Below are 19,761 nucleotides of genomic sequence, written 5' to 3' on the forward strand. Positions count from 1 at the left end.
TTACTTTCACGACAATAAAAAGTGTGTGTGCATGTGCGTGTTGTCTGCATGTTAAAATTTCATGGCTCCTCTTTGTGATCCTCCTCCAGGCCTCCCAGACCAGGAGGAACCCCAGAGACTCATCGCAGGACGCCGGTCGCCCCTCCTCAGCCCTCCAGCCCAGCGTTACAGGCCCAGATCAAACAAGGTAACTACAAAAGAAACTGGGGCACTTGCTTCACACAACCCCTGGTCCCTGTGAGGAGGGAGGGTGCAGGAGGCAAATAATGCTGCCCACGGGCCATGAAACCCAAAAATCCAGAAATATCACAGAGTGGAATCTGCTGATGGCTCCTCACTCGATCTTCTGCTGCTTTTGTTTTTTGGCTGCTGTCATTGTAGCAACATTTAATCTGGGCAGTTCTCTTTAAAACTTCTTTTAAGCCACATAGATTGAATTTGGACCCATAAACAGAACCACAGTGGACTGAGAGGACTGAAGTCCAATAACATTCAAACTGGACATCTCTAATAAGATGATCTGTGTCTTTGATAGTCCATTAACAAGTATTTAACTTGCTGTTATTATAATACATAGCTACACTGAACACCTCTATGCAAAGGAGATATTTTGCACTGCGTGAGGCAAACACCAGATACTGACTGGTTTTCTTACACACACACACACCCCCCCCATAAAACAAAACTGCACATTGGCCTTTTATTGTGGCCAGCCTGGGGCACACCTGTGCAATCATCATGCTGTCTAATCAGCATCTTGATATGCCACACCTGTGAGGTGGAATGGATTATCTCACCAAAGGAGAAGTCTTCTCTAACACAGATTTAGACAGATTTGTGAACAATATTTGAGAGAAATAGGTCTTTTATGCAGTGGTGGGCACAGCTAACCAAAAACGTAGCTTCAGTAACAACTAATCAGCTAACTGAAAAGTTATCTTTTATGAAGCTAAACCAATAAACCACCCCAAAAAATTATCAGAAGCTACAGCTAACAGATAAGTTTCAGTATTGTCTCCGGTACACTTGCAACTATTAACAAGCTGATTTTAAGTTTTAACACCACGAGTGCTTCTGGTATGGTCAAAGACGACCACAAACCCAAACAATGAGTCAGCACTTCTGTCTTTGTGCGCCCTGCCCACTGCTGGAAGCTCCTGTTTACTACATATTTTGCAGCAGTGAAGCAGTTGAGCTCAACTCACTCACACACACACAAACCTTCATTATTCCTTAACAGAATATAGCAGTGCTTCCGTGAGGTCTTGGAAAATAAAGCAATTTTGACTTATGGTTTTGATTTAGAAATCAAACTAATCTGGATTAATCAAATTAATATGTCTCGCAGCTGGCTGGGAATGCCTCGGGGTTCCCCCGGAGGAGCTGGGGGAGATGTGTGTGGATCGGGAGGTCTGGGCGGCTTTGCTTGAGCTGCTGCCCCCGCGACCCAACCTCGGATGAAGCGGAAGAAAATGGATGGATTAATCTGGATAGAATAACTTCATTAATGTCAATTCTGTCATTTGTACAAAGTTAAAATCTAACACATAGGGATGTGAATCTTACAACAACTCACGATTCAATTTGATTCTGATTCTTGGGGTGACGATTCGATTCAGAATCGATTTTCGATTCAAAGAGCTCTGAGAAATAGTTATATTACTTAAAAAAATGTTTATGTTTAAAAAATTGCAGCTTTACAAGGTTAATCAAGTGATTCTAGATGTAAATTTACTCATCTGCTTTGCTCGTTCAGAATTGGCTGGGAGTTTAGAGAAGCGCTGGTCAGTAGTCAGCAGAGACCGCTGCTCCCCTCTTTTAGCTCCGGGTGATGGCATAGCATGTGGGCTTGCGGATTTGAAGTGTTTCCGAAGTACTTGACTTTCATTTTGCAGATTTTGCACACTGCATAAGTCACGTCAAGCTCCTTCTTACGCAGCAAATAATAAAATCCAAAATGCGCCCAAACATTTGCCTTCAGCAAAGACGGTGCTGGCTGAATTAGCTCTTCGTCCGCCATGCTAAGCTGCAGCTCACGAATGTTTGAAGCACGTCGGACCCTCCCCTCACGGGGACGCTGTAGTATGGAAGCCGTTGCCTGACAAACAGTACACGCAGCGAGTAAGCAAAAAAATGTTTAAAAAAAATGCTTTTTAAAAATCGATTCTTGGACATTTTGGATCGATTCCGAATCGTAATAAATAAGAATTGCAATTCGGATGTGAATCGATTTTTTTCCGGCACCCCTAATAACACATATCTTTTAATTTTAAATAATACAGTAATTCTGAAGTTTTGTAACAAACACAGACAGATGCCAAAGGGATTATAGGTAAAATGAGCCTCCGCTAACACTGATTGGTTGACTCATTCATTCTATGTAAAAACCAACATGTTAATGTGAGCTGTGTGTTGGTGTCTACATACAGTAGTGTTCAGAATAATAGTAGTGCTATGTGACTAAAAAGATTAATCCAGGTTTTGAGTATATTTCTTATTGTTACATGGGAAACAAGGTACCAGTAGGTTCAGTAGATTCTCACAAATCCAACAAGACCAAGCATTCATAATATGCACACTCTTAAGGCTATGAATTTGGGATATTAGTAAAAAAAAAAAAAAAAGTAGAATAACAATAATAATAGTGTGACATTCAGTCAGTGAGTTCGTCAATTTTGTGGAACAAATAGGTGTGAATCAGGTGTCCTCTATTTAAGGATGAAGCCAGCACCTGTTGAACATGCTTTTCTCTTTGAAAGCCTGAGGAAAATGGTACGTTCAAGACATTGTTCAGAAGAACAGCGTAGTTTGATTAAAAAGTTGATTGGAGAGGGGAAAACTTATACGCAGGTGCAAAAAATTATAGGCTGTTCATCTAGAATGATCTCCAATGCTTTAAAATGGACAAAAAAAAAAAAAAAAACAGACGCTTGGAAGAAAACAGAAAACAACCATCAAAATGGATAGAAGAATAACCAGAATGGCAAAGGCTCACCCATTGATCAGCTCCAGGATGATCAAAGACAGTCTGGAGTTACCTGTAAGTGCTGTGACAGTTAGAAGACACCTGCTAATTTATTTGCAAGAATCCCCCGCAAAGTCCCTCTGTTAAATAAAAGACATGTGCAGAAGAGGTTACAATTTGTCAAAGAACACATCAACTGGACTAAAGAGAAATGGAGGAATATTTTGTGGACTGATGAGAGTAAAATTGTTCTTTTTGGGTCCAAGGGCCTCAGACAGTTTGTGAGACGACCCCCAAACTCTGAATTCAAGCCACAGTTCACAGTGAAGACAGTGAAGCATGGTGGTGCAACCATCATGATATGGGCGTGTTTCTCCTACTATGGTGTTGGGCCTATATATCGCATACCAGGTATCATGGATCAGTTTGGATATGTCAAAATACTTGAAGAGGTCATGTTGCCTTATGCTGAAGAGGACATGCCCTTGAAATGGGTGTTTCAACAAGACAATGACCCCAAGAACACCAGTAAATGAGCAAAATCTTGGTTCCAAACCAACAAAATTAATGCCTCACAGATGTGAAGAAATCATGAAAAACTGTGGTTATACAACTAAATACTAGTATAGTGATTCACAGGATTGCTAAAAAAGCAGTTTGAACATAATAGTTTTGAGTTTGTAGCGTCAACAGCAGATGCTACTATTATTGTGAACACCCCCTTTTCTACTTTTTGTTTTTACTAATAGCCCAATTTCATAGCCTTAAGTGCATATCATGAATACTTGGTCTTGTTGGATTTTTGAGAATCTACTGAATCTGCTGGTACCTTGTTTCCCATGTAACAATAAGAAATATACTCAAAACCTGGATTAATCTTTTTAGTCACATAGCACTATTATTCTGAACACTACTGTATAAATGTGCTTTTGTAAAATATGCCATTTTTTTATTTGAAAGAAAAAATTACAAAAGCCAAAGTCAAGTTGTGATTAGACAACCGTCTTATTTAACCAGGGTCAAAATGAATAGAACACTGCCATCTACTTGCGCCCAGACACTCAGACCCTAACCCATAATCCTTTGTGCGCCAAAGAGTTGCTGTGGTTTAAAAGGCACAGAGAGAAAACACGACGACAATTGTAAATGAACATTATACAACCAAAGTGTACATTTTTATTTTTTTTCATCAGCTGCAGCAAGAGACTGCAACAACTCTCTGGCGTGCAAAGGATTATGAGATATTTCAATACTTAGGGCGAATACTGCCATGAACACTGCTGGCCAACAGATGGCAGGGCAGTAGAGACCGTGAAAACTTGCCAAAACAAATATCCCAAATAAATAATCCGTGTCTGCTACGTTTAAGATGCGTGGAATTTAATAAACGCTAACTGAATTTCAGACATCGTATATACATTACTCTGGAACAAAGACCACAGACAGTGTTTGACATAAGCAGGATGTTAAAGAGCAAACAGGAAGTGATTGCAGCTCATGATTCCAATTGAAAATAATCGAGAAGCAACCTGAGCTGCTTCTGGCTTTTTTACGTAAAACAAACACAATAACAACATCAATAAACCCAGAGAATATATTCCCGAGAGTTTTAGGCACAATATACAAAGGGTTTAATGCTGTTTTCCATTTGGAGCCTGATCAGAGCATCTCAAATGCATTTCTCCTGTCGTGAATGTACTGAGATTACCCATAACGCACTGGACACAGCATGTCCACACTAAAACCTTCAAAATTAGTGCATTACTTTAAAACTAAAACATATATCTGATATTTTCACTTTATAAAACTTCAGACGTGACGTTAATTTAAATAACTTGTCCAAAATTAGTTTGGTTAAAATTTTAACCATAAGTTAAAACTGTATACCTCTGGATGACTTGGGTGATATTGCCAGCGAATCAGTATGGGGTCAAAAGAAATTATCTTTTTTTCTGTGACTAGTTCTCCTTTGCCTGCACAGGATAGAGCTGTTTCTTCTGGAATCAACTCTCCTCTGTTTGCAGAGGATAGAGCTGTACATCTACTACAAAACATTTAACAGGTAGGTACTCAAATCTTTGATATCAGACTTCATAAATGTTTGTAGCTGTTAAGCTTTGTTCATAATGCCTGTAAAAATATGTTAGCAGTCTAAAAATGATCAGACCAGAATTTATTGGAAGATTAGTCCGCTGATGGTTTTCAAAATTATCTGAAAAGCTAATCCAATAATGAAAACATTAGCTTTGATAACGAGAAGCACTCATAGAGTGCAAACCTCCGTCAAGGCCATGGGGTCACTGACGCCATAACATCTACATGCCGTGGAATCAGTGAACCTAAAAAAGTCTAACAATGATGTTTGCTCAGTAGTAAAAAAAAGTTTCATCTGCTGTGACTGGATAGCATGTATCCTTAGCGCTTGGTATCACAGTTTATTGCAACTTGCACCTTTCCCAGAAGCTACTGTCATCTGAGCACTGATATTGATATTGCATGTGCTTATAGACAAAAACAAATAAGAGACAAAATTCAATTTATTATTGAACTAAACTGCAAATATATGATTTTTTTTTTTAACATTTATGAAACTCTTCTCTAAACACGGCCATAGGGTCACTGACCCTGAAGAGATTCCCTCCTTGGCACAGTGATCTATTCAACAATTCAGTGTTACAACCAAAACTATGATACATACACTTTTCTTTCCTTTATATTTGACATCCTTGACCATGAAAACATACCACTAAAAATTGGAATCACTTTTATGTCTTTATTAGTTCAAAAGTTATTGTATAAAAACAATTTTTCGGTAATGGCAGTTTTCTTCTGGATCTAGCTCCATAACATTTGAAGCTACATCAAATCTGATGACACCTTACTGAATCAGTACAGATTCAGCTACAATTTGGTGTTAGTTGTGCATCTCTAGCTTCATTTGTCACCTCACACTGACACATTTTCTATTTTCCCTATACTTTTGCATATTCTGGATCACCAGATCCGGAATCCGGATCCGATCATCACCAAACTTTGTTGTTTGATAGAACATTTGACTATGTTACACCATAATTTTTTTCAAGCCTTTCTGCCTTGTTTTTGTGGAGTTAGAAACTAGAATGTCAAAATTCCCCCTATCCCGCAATGGTGAAGAATCCTTTAAAAACATTCCTGGATCCAGATCGTGATCCGGATCACCACTAAAATTTAATCACTTGTTCCTCTCATCATTTCCAACCACTCAACAAAATGTCATCAGAATCCGTTCAAAACCTTTTGAGTTATCCTGCTGACAAACAGACAAACAGACAGACAGACAAACAAATGCGACCGAAAACATAACCTCCTTGGCGGAGGTAATTAGTGGTTAGTAGATTAGCGGAACTGTGCCCACCACTGCTTTTATATATATAGAAAATGTTTTAGATCTTTGAGATCAGCTCATGAAAAATGGGAGCAAAAACAAAAGTGTTTAGTGTATATTTTTGTTCAGTGTAGATCAGACTGCAGAGACATGTTTTGAAAATTTGTTTTATTTTTCTTAAATGTTTGATGTACTCATAATACGTGAGCCATGGCTGTATGTTCACACATTTTTGTTTTCCCTTTGGAACCAAGGGGCTAAAAAGTACATCTAGCAGGGAGCAGCACAGTGCAGAGTCATCTAAATAACATGTTAATTTTACTGTAGCTCCTCTGACTGCTGAGGCCTGGTTCAAATGCCAAGATAATTATGCCGATATCGGCCCCGATCTTTCCCTTCCGACAATCTTTAGGACGCCCCGACAATCGTGATGACGCCTATGTTAATCTTATCAGGTATTCCTGCCGTGTGTGGTGTGTTAAGAGCGCTCTGATCTGCTCGGAAGGACGTTAGGAGCGCTCTGATCGCAAATCTGGGATATTCAACATGTCGGATTATCTTGGACCGATATCGCAGTGGGTGTTGTGTCCCCCGACCACAAACGAGCCTGCTGATTGTGACGTGTAGCCAATCAGAAATCGAGGTGACCGATGTACGGAGTGAAAAATAAAATCAAAATAGCTGTTCTGACTTACCAGAAAGTCCGGTGGTCGCGCTGTCTCCACTCCTTTAAAGAACGCCTTTTCTTTTTGTATTGTTTTTTTCCCCTCTGTTTTAAATAGTCCACAAACTATCTCCGTCTGTTTACTCTGAAGTCACATTTAATCTTGAGAGATTTTGTGAGATTTCCTGTCTGACCTGGGACTGTTCGTGTATGAAATCTGTTTGTGTGTGGTGTGTTGACTTTACCGTGTGGCTGAACACCACACACTGTAGGACCAAACCTGTTAGATGTGATTTTTTTTTTTTTTTTTTTTTTTATCTCCACATGTGGTCTCTCAGGTTTTGGAAACCTACAGATAATTTTAAAATGCTGCCGTGTGAATCAGGCATTACTGGAGTTAAATTGTAACACTTCTGTAACCCGGATGAGATGATTAAGTTTGTTGACAAGGTTGGTGCACGTTAATAAATCTGTAGGCATTAGCCAGGAGACCAGGTGTTTGTGTGTGCCGGAGAGGGGGTGCTGTTGAGTCTGAAGGCAGCTCAGCCACACATTTGTTTAAATCAAGTCCTATTCCGACAAGATTCATTTTATATGAGCAGGTGGGTAGAGTCATTATAGCCCGAGTTCATCAGTGATTTTTACCTGGTCCAAATGTGGCGTTTCAGTCATTCTTACTGAGTGCACGTTCATGTGTCTGTAAAACTTCCAGCCCCTTTAACCTTCTGTTAAAGATGATCACTGATCACGCCAGCAGCAGAGATTTCATAATCACGCTTGAGTTTTATTTCTGTTGAATTTCCGTATCCGTCTGTTCAGGCATCACTGCTATAAAATCATGTGATCATGTTCATGTCACCTGTCTGTTCCGTCACTATGTGTCATTGGAACACCTGCACTACAACCCCTGGCAAAAATTATGGAATCACCGGCCTCGGAGGATGTTCATTCAGTTGTTTAATTTTGTAGAAAAAAAGCAGATCACAAACATTACACAAAACTAAAGTCATTTCAAATGGCAACTTTCTGGCTTTAAGAAACACTATAAGAAATCAAGAAAAAAAAAGATTGTGGCAGTCAGTAACGGTTACTTTTTTAGACCAAGCAGAGGAAAAAAATATGGACTCACTCAATTCTGAGGAATAAATTATGGAATCACCCTGTAAATTTTCATCCCCAAAACTAACACCTGCATCAAATCACATCTGCTTGTTAGTCTGCATCTAAAAAGGAGTGATCACACCTTGGAGAGCTGTTGCACCAAGTGGACTGACATGAATCATGGCTCCAACACGAGACATGTCAGTTGAAACAAAGGAGAGGATTATCAAACTCTTAAAAGAGGGTAAATCATCACGCAATGTTGCAAAAGATGTTGGTTGTTCACAGTCAGCTGTGTCTAAACTCTGGACCAAATACAAACAACATGGGAAGGTTGTTAAAGGCAAACATACTGGTAGACCAAGGAAGACATCAAAGTGTCAAGACAGAAAACTTAAAGCAATATGTCGCAAAAATCGAAAATGCACAACAAAACAAATGAGGAACGAATGGGAGGAAACTGGAGTCAACGTCTGTGACCGAACTGTAAGAAACCGCCTAAAGGAAATGGGATTTACATACAGAAAAGCTAAACGAAAGCCATCATTAACACCTAAACAGAAAAAAACAAGGTTACAATGGGCTAAAGAAAAGCAATCGTGGACTGTGGATGACTGGATGAAAGTCATATTCAGTGATGAATCTCGAATCTGCATTGGGCAAGGTGATGATGCTGGAACTTTTGTTTGGTGCCGTTCCAATGAGATTTATAAAGATGACTGCCTGAAGACAACATGTAAATTTCCACAGTCATTGATGATATGGGGCTGCATGTCAGGTAAAGGCACTGGGGAGATGGCTGTCATTACATCATCAATAAATGCACAAGTTTATGTTGATATTTTGGACACTTTTCTGATGTTTAAGGATGATGAAATCATTTTTCAAGAAGATAATGCATCTTGCCATAGAGCAAAAAGTGTGAAAACATTCCTTGCAAAAAGACACATAGGGTCAATTTCATGACATAGGGTTAATGTCAACGAGCAGATGTGATTTGATGCAGGTGTTAGTTTTGGGGATGGAAATTTACAGGGTGATTCCATAATTTATTCCTCAGAATTGAGTGAGTCCATATTTTTTTCCTCTGCTTGGTCTAAAAAAGTAACCGTTACTGACTGCCACAATCTTTTTTTCTTGATTTCTTATAGTGTTTCTTAAAGCCAGAAAGTTGCCATTTGAAATGACTTTAGTTTTGTGTCATGTCTGTGATCTGCTTTTTTTCTACAAAATTAAACAACAGAATGAACATCCTCCGAGGCCGGTGATTCCGTAATTTTTGCCAGGGGTTGTATTTTTGGCACAGAGCACGCAGCACGCAGGCAATGTATCTCTGCACGAAGATTAAAATCATTTTTTTTGTGCTTGTATGGGAGGCTGCTTTAGCACACTGAGCATGTCTGTTTATTGAGTAGCTCCTCCCGTCTCTGTCATTTATACTTAGCTTTCTTACCCTATGTGATTGGCCATTATTATTACAGATGTGCTATGGTAAAATTACATTACTCTGCCTTCTCATGCATATAAAATGAATCCCATCTCAACAGGATTAAAGACAGAAAAAAGGATCCTGCTGTAACATACACATTTCCACTATGCACATTGAAGTCAACATTTATTTAAAATACTGCTCATGATTTTAGTTTAGTTAACTGCTGGCTTTTTGCAGTCATTGCTGAGATAAAGGGGTGGAGCATGTGATCATACCATGGTATAGATATCTGTTATGAATGTACTGAAAGCAGAGATGAACAAACATGTTTTCAAATAATTATTTAAGGACCACATGTTGGCGAATAATATCAGTGTTTATCAATAAAATCACTCTGAGGCAGGAAATGCTACTCAGAACTATTCAGAATGCTGAGGTCATTATGTTAAAATTGCTCCCAAATATCTGATCTGCAAAAAGGGGCAGAGCCAGTACAATGGACATCTGATAGTTTTTGTAAGATGTTGATGTAGTACATGCATAATGTTATAAGCAGTTTTCACAAACCTTTTTGAAGCGTTTAGCATTATCCTTGTGCAGAGGCCCTTAAACTTTGGGACAGACAAAAGGGTGGAGCCACAACATAAAAAAAAGTTTAATGTTGCATGTTAATGAACCTATTTACATAAAAATAAAATTTGGTAAGTTGCGGGACACATGGAGCTAATGTGATTTTTGTTGTGCTTTCCTGTTTCAGCTTGTTGATCTGTAGTTTGAGGCAAATTAAGATGAAATTTGTTCATTACATTCACATGATCAACTTCTCAGGCTGTTTCATCCTGAGATAAACCTGCACACTGTCGGTGCTGTCACCATCTGCTTCCAACACAATGCACGCACGCACACACACTCACTCACTCACTCACTCACTGTGCTCAGTACCTACAAATGTACACCTAAATTTGCTGCACACGTGCCTGGTGTGGCACCCTGCGGTGGAGGAGGAGGCGCGTTTTTGTGCCATTGTCCTACCTTAATGGAGGCAGAGTGTGACAAGCATGTAGACTTATTCATGCCACACGTCTATTCAGTGCTATTCAGAGGGAACGCTGAGCCGTGACCTCAGCATAACCCATGCACTCCAACCTAGCGCTTTGTGCAGGGCGGGGGGTAGGAGGGCGCAAATAATGCGGCTTTTCCTTCCCTTTCTTATGCAAATGAAGGAGGAGGCCTCACAGATACAGCAGAGAGAACGGTGCATCTGCAGAAACTAACTTCTTACAGTACCTTAAAAAAAGGACATTATTGTTTGAAAATGTGGAATTACAATTTTTCACACTGATCCACAAGAACAAGTTTTTTTGTTTTTTTTTTGTTTTTTATTATTATTATTATTATTATTTTTAACGTCCGAACCCGAGGCTGTTACCGCTGCAGGCAACATTTCAAGCCTGTCAGATCCAAAAATAATACAGAAATGATACAAAAACAAATCTGACTACATTATCAATAATTAACTTTGTGTGTGTGTGTGTTATCCCAAGAAAACAGGAGGAATATATCATGACTGGGATAAAAGAAGACCCCGAAGTTCATGATTATATTTCTTCTTCTTCTTTTGGCTGCTCCCACTAGGGGTTGCCACAGCAGATGTTTGCAATCGTTTCCATTTCACCATGTCTTCTGTATCTTCCTCCATCACACCAACCACCTGCATGTCCTCCCTCAGCACATTCATAAACCTCCTCTTTGGCCTCCCTCTTCTCCTCCTGCATGGTGGTTCCATCCGCAGCATCCTTCTCCCTATGTACCCTGGGTCCCTCCTCCGCACATGTCCAAACCATCTCAGTCTCACCCCTGACTTTGTCTCCAAACCTTCTCTCTGATATGTTTATTCCTAATCCTGTCATTCCAAAGAGAAATGCAACATCTTCAGCTCTGCCACCTCCAGCTCTGTCTCCTGTGTTTTCTGTCTCTAAGCCGCACAACATAGCTGGTCACTCTACTGTCTTGTAAACATTCCCATTCACTCTTGCAGATATTCTTCGGTCAAAAATAACTCCTGCCACTTTTCTCCACCCACTCCACCCTGCCAGCACTCTCTTCTTCACCTCTCTACCACACTCTTCATTACTTTGGACAGTTGACCCCAAGTGTTTAAACTCATGACCCCTGCTTTGTGACTTCATCATCAGTCAATCACAAATACTGACCATTATGAGCTTTTGTTCGAATCTGTATCTCAGGGGTCACCAACCCTGTTCCTGGAGAGCCCCTGCCCTGTATGTTTTCCATGTCAACCTACTAATGTCACACCTGTTTTTTAAAGTGGTGTCTTCCAGCTGTTGATTGGCTGAGCACACCTGATAGTTAATTGCCTGGGAGTGGATCAGGGAGAGTTAGAAAACATGCAGGACAGGTGTCTTCCAGAAACAGGGTTGGTGACCCCTCTAGTAAACAAGTTGGTTAATTCACTCCAATGCCATCTCTCCTCGACATTTCCATGCCTCCGCTGGAATGTCATCTAGACCAACTGCCTTTCCACTCATCATCCTCTTCATACCTGCCGTCACGTCGACCTTATTAATCTCTTGTACTTCCTGATTTACTCTTGCTACATCATCTAGCCTTTTCTCTCTCTTCTTTGCTCATCAGCTTCTCAAAATATTCCCTCCACCTTCTGCACACACTCTCCTCATTTATCAGCACATTGCAATGCATATTAGAGACGCAAAAAAAAAGAAATCATAATAATAATTCAGAGAATTTTTACATAATTTATACTCACATAAAACTCAACTCACGAACTGACAATAACCATTTTTTTTATGGGAGGGCTAGCCTGTCACTGAACGCATGAATGAATTATTTATACACCAGCAAGTACAGGATGAGTTAGCGAAAATATTTTGTGTGACCAGAGAAACCTTTAGAAATGTAACTTGTTAAACTTGTTTTATCTCCACCAATCGGAAGGTGAAAATCTAGTTAATGTATAACATTGGTTGATTTGAGACATGCTGAGTTCCTAAAATGTTTCCTTTAATTAAAAAAAAAAATCCTTCATCTGTATTTTCGTAATCGCCCCCCTCCCACACTGCACAGTTTTAGTCTGTGCAATAAAAGTCCTCTGACTAAAAACTTCATTATCTTCTTCATTTTTCACTAAGTTTTTCTTTGTGACTCACATCTTTTAAATCTTTTCTATTTCAAATTGTACCTGTTGGATTTTTTTTTTATTTTTATTTTTTTAACTGCTGTCACATGTCAAAAAGTGTCTAATAAAATTGTAAAGGTTTCAGTTTTTTGGCATGAAGAACGTTTGAAGCAGAAGTCATATGGCAGTTTTAGTAAAATGCTTTTCTTATTCTTTTTTTAAAGCATTTTTGTCAACCTATTTTGTTTTTACACCAAAGTGTTTTTTAATGTAATATCAAACTCACGTTTTTAAAATCCTTTTGTCTTTTGTAAAAGGATTTATTTTTGTCTCTTGCTTTAAAAAAAAAAGATCTCTTCTCCACTTTTGTCATCGTTTGTGCATGATTTTATGTTCAGCCTCTTTCTTGCACGTCATGATTTTTGTGTGAGAATTGAATTTCCTTCTTTAGTAATTAAAAATTTTTGTATTATATATTTTTATTTGTGGAAACACAATTCATTTTATTTCAGAAACAAAGCCAACTTGATAAAACAAATTTTATGCTTAAAATTTTATGCTGAAACCTTTTTGGACAATGAGCAAATCCAGCAAATAACTGCTGGAAAAGCTCTAAATCAAAAGTTTAACCACTTCCTCTTTTGTTGACATGTCTTTGCTGAAAGTGAAGGTATTTTCTACATTATTTGAGACTAAAGTTTAGAATGTTCGTGCTGCAATGGGGTCGTTTTGTTGTTGGTTGTGGTTCCTTTTGTTATCAACGGCTACACACTGCTAGCATTAGCTTTTCTTTGTAAAAGAACAGATTTTTTTTTTTTTTTAAAGAACAAAATGCATTGTGCTTCACCTAAACTCTTAAGTCTTTGTATTTTGTTTTAATTTTTATAGTGAAGCATGTAATAGAAAAATAGTTTATAATATGCACTTGCTAGCTAATGCCATTAGCTTTAGCCATGCTAAATTCCTGTTAGTTTAAAATCGTTAAATCCACAGTATGAGAATATACTTATTGTATGTGGTCAGCAAGTTCTTGTATGAATGTGATTTGTGTTTTTTTTTTTTTTTTGGTAGCCTTGATACAAATTTAACATGGCTAATAATAACAGCCAACAGCTCAGCAAACATTTATTTTAAAATTTGTGTATTTTGACTTTATCTACTTGTGCTTTTTAATCTATATTTGTTTTTAATTATTTCTTTTTTTAATTACAGTTTGTCATAATTAAGTGCTAAAATGAGGAGTTGATTCATACAATGGAAATTATTTTAATGATCCACTGATTAGTCAGTGACCTGCTGCTTAAACACAATCTGTCGCTGTGGTTTTAAGCTTTGGGACACTGAAATGTATTTATTTGTCTTTCATTATCTGGTGTTTTATAGATTGAATCAGTTGGAAACGTTTGAATTGCAGCCCCGTTAAAAGCAGAAAAAAAGTAAAAATCCATTTCTTTTTCTTCTGATGGTCTGTCTAATCTTTCCTTTAGTTTATTTTTATTTATTCTACCTACATTTTCTTCTTCTTTGCTGCCTGACTACGTGTCTTCTGTCTTTATTGGTATTGTGTATATATATTTATATCGTCTTTCTTCTTGACTATTTCTCTCCTTTTTCTTTTACAAGCTGCTGTAGCTGCCAGCACTGCCGGGCCTGTGGGGGCCTCTGGGGGCCGTCCTCAGGGGGCCCCTGGCTCTGCCAACCCTGCTTCTCATAACGTCCCCTCAGTCAATGAAGGTACAGACTGAACTGACTGGTACCGCTTAGGAAACCTTCACAGCCATCTTCCTTCCTCAATCTCTGGTGCTCCTGTCCTTCCTTCCTTCCTTCTTTCACTCTTGTCTCTATTTAACTTGTTTCAGTTTTCTGTCATCTGTCCCTGGTACCTAATCCTTCTCTTGTACTTTTATGTTAGTCTTTGTTGACCATCTTGCCCTTATTCTTCACTTCTCTTTTTTCTTTCTTGTTCTCCCGTGCAAACAGTAGAAGCTTTAGGTGTTCTAGTTTCTCTGTGTTGTTATTCTTGTTTTGGTCAGTGGTTCTCTTGTTTGTCTGTGAGTTCAGTCCACTTTCAGTCTAGAAAAATCTTGAGGAAAATTGTTTCCTGTCAAGATTTTTCTTTCTTTGAAAAATGTACTATCTTAATGCTACATTAGTGAGCAATTATTTTAATCAATATCTTTATGTTCAGTAATTAAACTTCATTTTTTGCACTTTTGCTTAACCCGTACTGCATTTCTGCAGGATTTATGAAGTTTTAAGAATGTTTGCAAAACTTCCATATCACCACAACATTATGAATAAAATACTTCAGTTTATTTTTAATTATTGAATATATTTATTGTTGACAACCTAACAGCACTGATATTTTTCTGTTCCTTCACCTTACAAAGTTTATTGTCAAGGAAAGAAAAAATCTGTATTTTATTACACAATATTTTATCTACTGTGCTGTATTTAATTTCTGGTTGCAGTCATGTTAAAAAACAAATAAAAAAATAAAAATCACTTGCGAACTTTTCACGTAGATCGAACGTGTCAGTAATTTGTCAGCTGTGAGTAAAATACTTTCTTGTGCAGCTGTAAGAGTAAAAAGTTGCATCGTCTGCAAGAAGTTCACCTTGGTATCGTTATGAACTGCCGCATATGAGAGTGAACTGACCACAACTTCCTTGGTGTCCCAATCATTTTGTCTTTGTGGTGGTGTTGTTGTTTGCTTGTGTGCAATATCTTGATGTCCCGTTTAGCTGTCCGTGTGTTGTAATGTTTCAGCGTCTCTGTGCTCACTGTTTGCACGCTTGCTATTTCCACCTGAGGGAATGGGGAATGTGGCCACAATAAATTACTATTAAAAGAAAATTATAAAACAATTGTTCTAGATCCAAGGTGTTTTCTGAACAGCAGCATTTTTTTATTTTATTTTTTAAGTTAGCAGGCTTATTGTTTTCACTTGGGCCATGTTACAGTTTACAGCTCTCTGATTTTTGGCAATGAAATTGTGGTTTTCTAAAATAGATAAAAAAAAAAGTTTAGTTTTTTGGTACCAGAATCTCTGCTGTTCCTTTTGGGCTTCAATACTTGATTTAAACATTTTCTCCCAGTGTTCATTCAGTCATTCATTTTTCAGAAGAATGTTTACTTTGTTAGGTTTGTTGCTCTGCCCTCCCAAACGCAGAATGTGTCTGCATATAGGAAAAAGGGACTCTTAATGATCATTTGTTTTTTCTGGTTTTAAATTTTCAGACAAATAAATGGACAGAATTATGCACAAACATGGAAAATGGCAAGCATGCACACAACTCTTCTCAGTACAAATGTAGAAAGAATTTAGAGTGAAAATAGTTTTTGATGTTTGTCTCGGATTAATGATAGATGCATCAGGCGTGCTGTCATGCAGAAACTGTGTTTTCGTCATTTTTATGTCTGCCAAGGACGTAATAAAATCAAGATTACATCAAAACTACTGCACGGATTCTGACAAAATTTTTACCACAGATGGATATTAGGCCAAGGAAGACTCCATTAAATTTTGGAGGTGATCTAGATCCAGACTCTGGCTCAGGATTTCACTTTATATACAGTAGTGTTCAGAATAATAGTAGTGATATGTGACTAAAAAAATTAATCCAGGTTTTGAGTGTATTTCTTATTGTTACAACAAGGTACCAGTAGATTCAGTAGATTCTCACAAATCCAACAAGACCAAGTATTCATGATATGTACACTTTTAAGGCTGTGAAATTGGGCTGTTAGTAAAAAAAAAGTAGAAAAGGGGGTGTTCACAATAATAGTAGCATCTGCTGTTGACGTTACAAACTCAAAACTATTATGTTCAAACTGCTTTTTTAGCAATCCTGTGACTCACTAAACTAGTATTTAGTTGTATAACCACAGTTTTTCATGATTTCTTCACATCTGCGAGGCAATAATTTTGTTGGTTTGGAACCAAGATTTTGCTCGTGTACTAGTGTGCTTGGGGTCATTGTGTTGTTGAAACACCCATTTCAAGGGCATGTCCTCTTCAACATAAGGCAACATGACCTCTTCAAGTATTTTGACATATCCAAACTGATCCATGATACCTGGTATGTGATATATAGGCCCAACACCATAGTAGGAGAAACATGCCCATATCATGATTCTTGCACCACCATGCTTCATTGTCTTCACTGTGAACTGTGGCTTGAATTCAGAGTTTGGGGGTCATCTCACAAACTGTCTGAGGCCCTTGGACCCAAAAAGAACAATTTTACTCTCATCAGTCCACAAAATATTCCTCCATTTCTCTTTAAGCCAGTTGATGTGTTCTTTGGCAAATTGTAACCTCTTCTGCACATGTCTTTTATTTAACAGAGGGACTTTGCGGGGGATTCTTGCAAATAAATTAGCTTCACACAGGTGTCTTCCAACTGTCACAGCACTTACAGGTAACTCCAGACTGTCTTTGATCATCCTGGAGCTGATCAATGGGTGAGCCTTTGCCATTCTGGTTATTCTTCTATCCATTTTGATAGTTGTTTTCTGTTTTCTTCCACGCGTCTCTGGTTTTTTTGTCCATTTTAAAGCATTGGAGATCATTGTAGATGAACAGCCTATAATTTTTTGCACCTGCGTATAAGTTTTCCCCTCTCCAATCAACGTTTTTATCAAACTACGCTGTTCTTCTGAACAATGTCTTGAACATTTTCCTCAGGCTTTCAAAGAGAAAAGCATGTTCAACAGGTGCTGGCTTCATCCTTAAATAGGGGACACCTGACTCACACCTATTTGTTCCATGAAATTGACAAACTCACTGACTGAATGCCACACTACTATTATTGTGAACACCCCCCCCCCCCCCCTTCTACTTTTTTTTACTAATAGCCAATTTCATACCCTTAAAAGTGTGCATATCATGAATGCTTGGTCTTGTTGGATTTGTGAGAATCTACTGAATCTACTGGTACCTTGTTTCCCATGTAACAATAAGAAATATACTCAAAACCTGGATTAATCTTTTTTGTCACATAGCACTACTATTATTCTGAACATTACTATAGGCTTTGAATTATGAGATCAGAAGTACTTCACGGATTCTCACCATATTTGCATCACAGATATGTATTAGGGCATGGAAGACTCCACTGAATTTTGGAGGTGATCCCGTTCCGGATTGCTCAATGTCAGAAATCTTGATTGCTCTTGTTGTAATTTTTAATATTACCAGCAGCTATTGTAGAAATATTTGTTAGCATCAGCGGTGATAATGGCTGGTAGCAGGAGTAGCAGTAACAGTAGTATGAGAGCTCTGTAACTAATCATTAAGAGGTGGTAACAAGTCCCTGTCAAATCACTCATATTTGAACACTTTAAGTTGGATATGAGTCAGGTTGTCTTGAAACTTGTACTGATGAGACTGGAATGTGACCTGCCTGGGACTCAGTCCTACCTGTATTAGCAACACTGATAGTAATTGTTTAATTGGTAAGGTTAGCCCTTACACACATGAAGCGCCTTGAGGCAGCTTTTTTGTGATTTTGGTGCTATGTAAAGTAAATTCAATTGAACTTGAATTAACTGTTGGTACAGCAGAGGTTAGTAGATAGTTTGCAGCAGTGATGGTATCTGGTGTCTGTGACAGACTGGCATCCTGACCGTACCTCACCTCACGCCCTATGACTGTTGGATTAGGCTCAAGCCACCACCACCCCCCACCCCCGTGACCCTTAATTGGAGTAAACAGGTATACAAAATGGATGGAAGCTATCAGGTGTTTTATTGATGTGGAGGTTTTCTGGTGGGGTGACACATCAGGAGATTTGAAGGTGCATGATGGAGAAAGGAGGACCAGACAAGTTGATGAGCATTGGTTAAGAGCAGTGTTGCCACAGTTACTTTGAAAAGTTTCTTTATACAGTTACTTCATTAGCAGCTTTATGAAATTACTTTGGTAGGAGCTGCTGACAACTTGCAACTAATAAGTAATGTAACTAGTAATCTAACTTGGTTACTTTGAAGATTGAGTAATCAGCAAAGTAACTATTAGTTACTTTCCTGAGTATGCAGTCTTAAAAATAACCAAGTTGCTAATGAAGAAACTGTAATTGTAAAATGTAACTAAAAGTAAATTTTCAAAGTTATTTTGGCAACACTGGTTAGGCGGGAACAAACACCAAGATTAGAAAATATCAGAGTAACGGACCAGGTTCTTTAGTTCTTATAGTTTCCACCTGGTTGTGGATGTGTTGATGTCTGAGATTAAAAAGCAGTCCACCTGCTGCAGCTTTTTGCAGATGCTGCCGTGTTGCCCAGCAGTTGAAGGAAGTCTAGAGGAACCTGGGAGAACAGAAAATGACTTTAGAAGACAGGATTACAGATGAATAGGAAGCCACAGATATTTGAGGGCTAAAAAAGTCTGTTTAGAAGAAGCGATGAGTATCTGGGGTGGCTCAGGTCCAGACTGCAGAACGTCCATCAGAAGCATGGACCCACAGAGATGCACAAAAAGACTAATGCACCACCACCTGCTGTTGGTATCAAATTTTTTTTTTAAACATAATTTGACCAAATGTGGTGTTTTTAGTTTCTGCAAGACAATGATGACGAGAGTTTGATGGGTTATCTGTAGAGATGACACCCCCCCCCCCCCCCCCCCCCCCCGTGTCTGTGCTTTTAAATTTTTGTCTAAATGTTGACCTTTATTTATTTTTTAAATATTTGTGTAAACAGTCAGTGTGGACCTCCAGCTTTACTGACTGTAGTGTAGTTCTGGTGCAGTGCTTTGTGTTTTGGTGGAAATGTTAAAGGTGGAGGGTCAGTCCACATGATGGCTGCAAAGAAATTCTTTCCAGAAATATGAAAATTTCTTTGCTAGTTCAAAGTCGATCAAACAAACATGTTTCTTCTTCACAAGCCATATATTGAATCAATATATGTGAGCAGAATGTTGACATTTACCAGCTCAACATTTAAGGTGTTATATATCTGACGTGTTAAAGCCGATGTTTGTTTTGTTTGTTTGCTTGCTTGTTTGCAAATGTAAATGTTTGTCCACTCAGATGGGTCCACTCTGAGCTGGCACACAATCAAAGCAATACAGAAA

At 38.4% G+C, this 19,761-nt stretch overlaps 1 protein-coding gene across 2 annotated transcripts in view; it reads left to right on the forward strand.

Annotated features, from left to right (window-relative positions):
* LOC117529978 (WD repeat-containing protein 7) overlaps positions 1–19,761 on the forward strand; it is a 128,460-nt gene that overhangs the window by 46,736 nt on the left and 61,963 nt on the right. The window contains exons 19-20 of one of the 2 annotated variants that reach the window (XM_034192894.1): positions 90–187; positions 14,307–14,417. In XM_034192894.1, coding sequence (XP_034048785.1) covers positions 90–187; positions 14,307–14,417 — 209 coding nt within the window. The remainder of the gene's footprint in view (positions 1–89; positions 188–14,306; positions 14,418–19,761) is intronic. The other variant, XM_034192895.1, reaches the window with a different exon arrangement.

Source organism: Thalassophryne amazonica, chromosome 17 (assembly GCF_902500255.1).
Source record: "Thalassophryne amazonica chromosome 17, fThaAma1.1, whole genome shotgun sequence".
Classification (NCBI taxonomy): Eukaryota; Metazoa; Chordata; class Actinopteri; order Batrachoidiformes; family Batrachoididae; genus Thalassophryne; species Thalassophryne amazonica.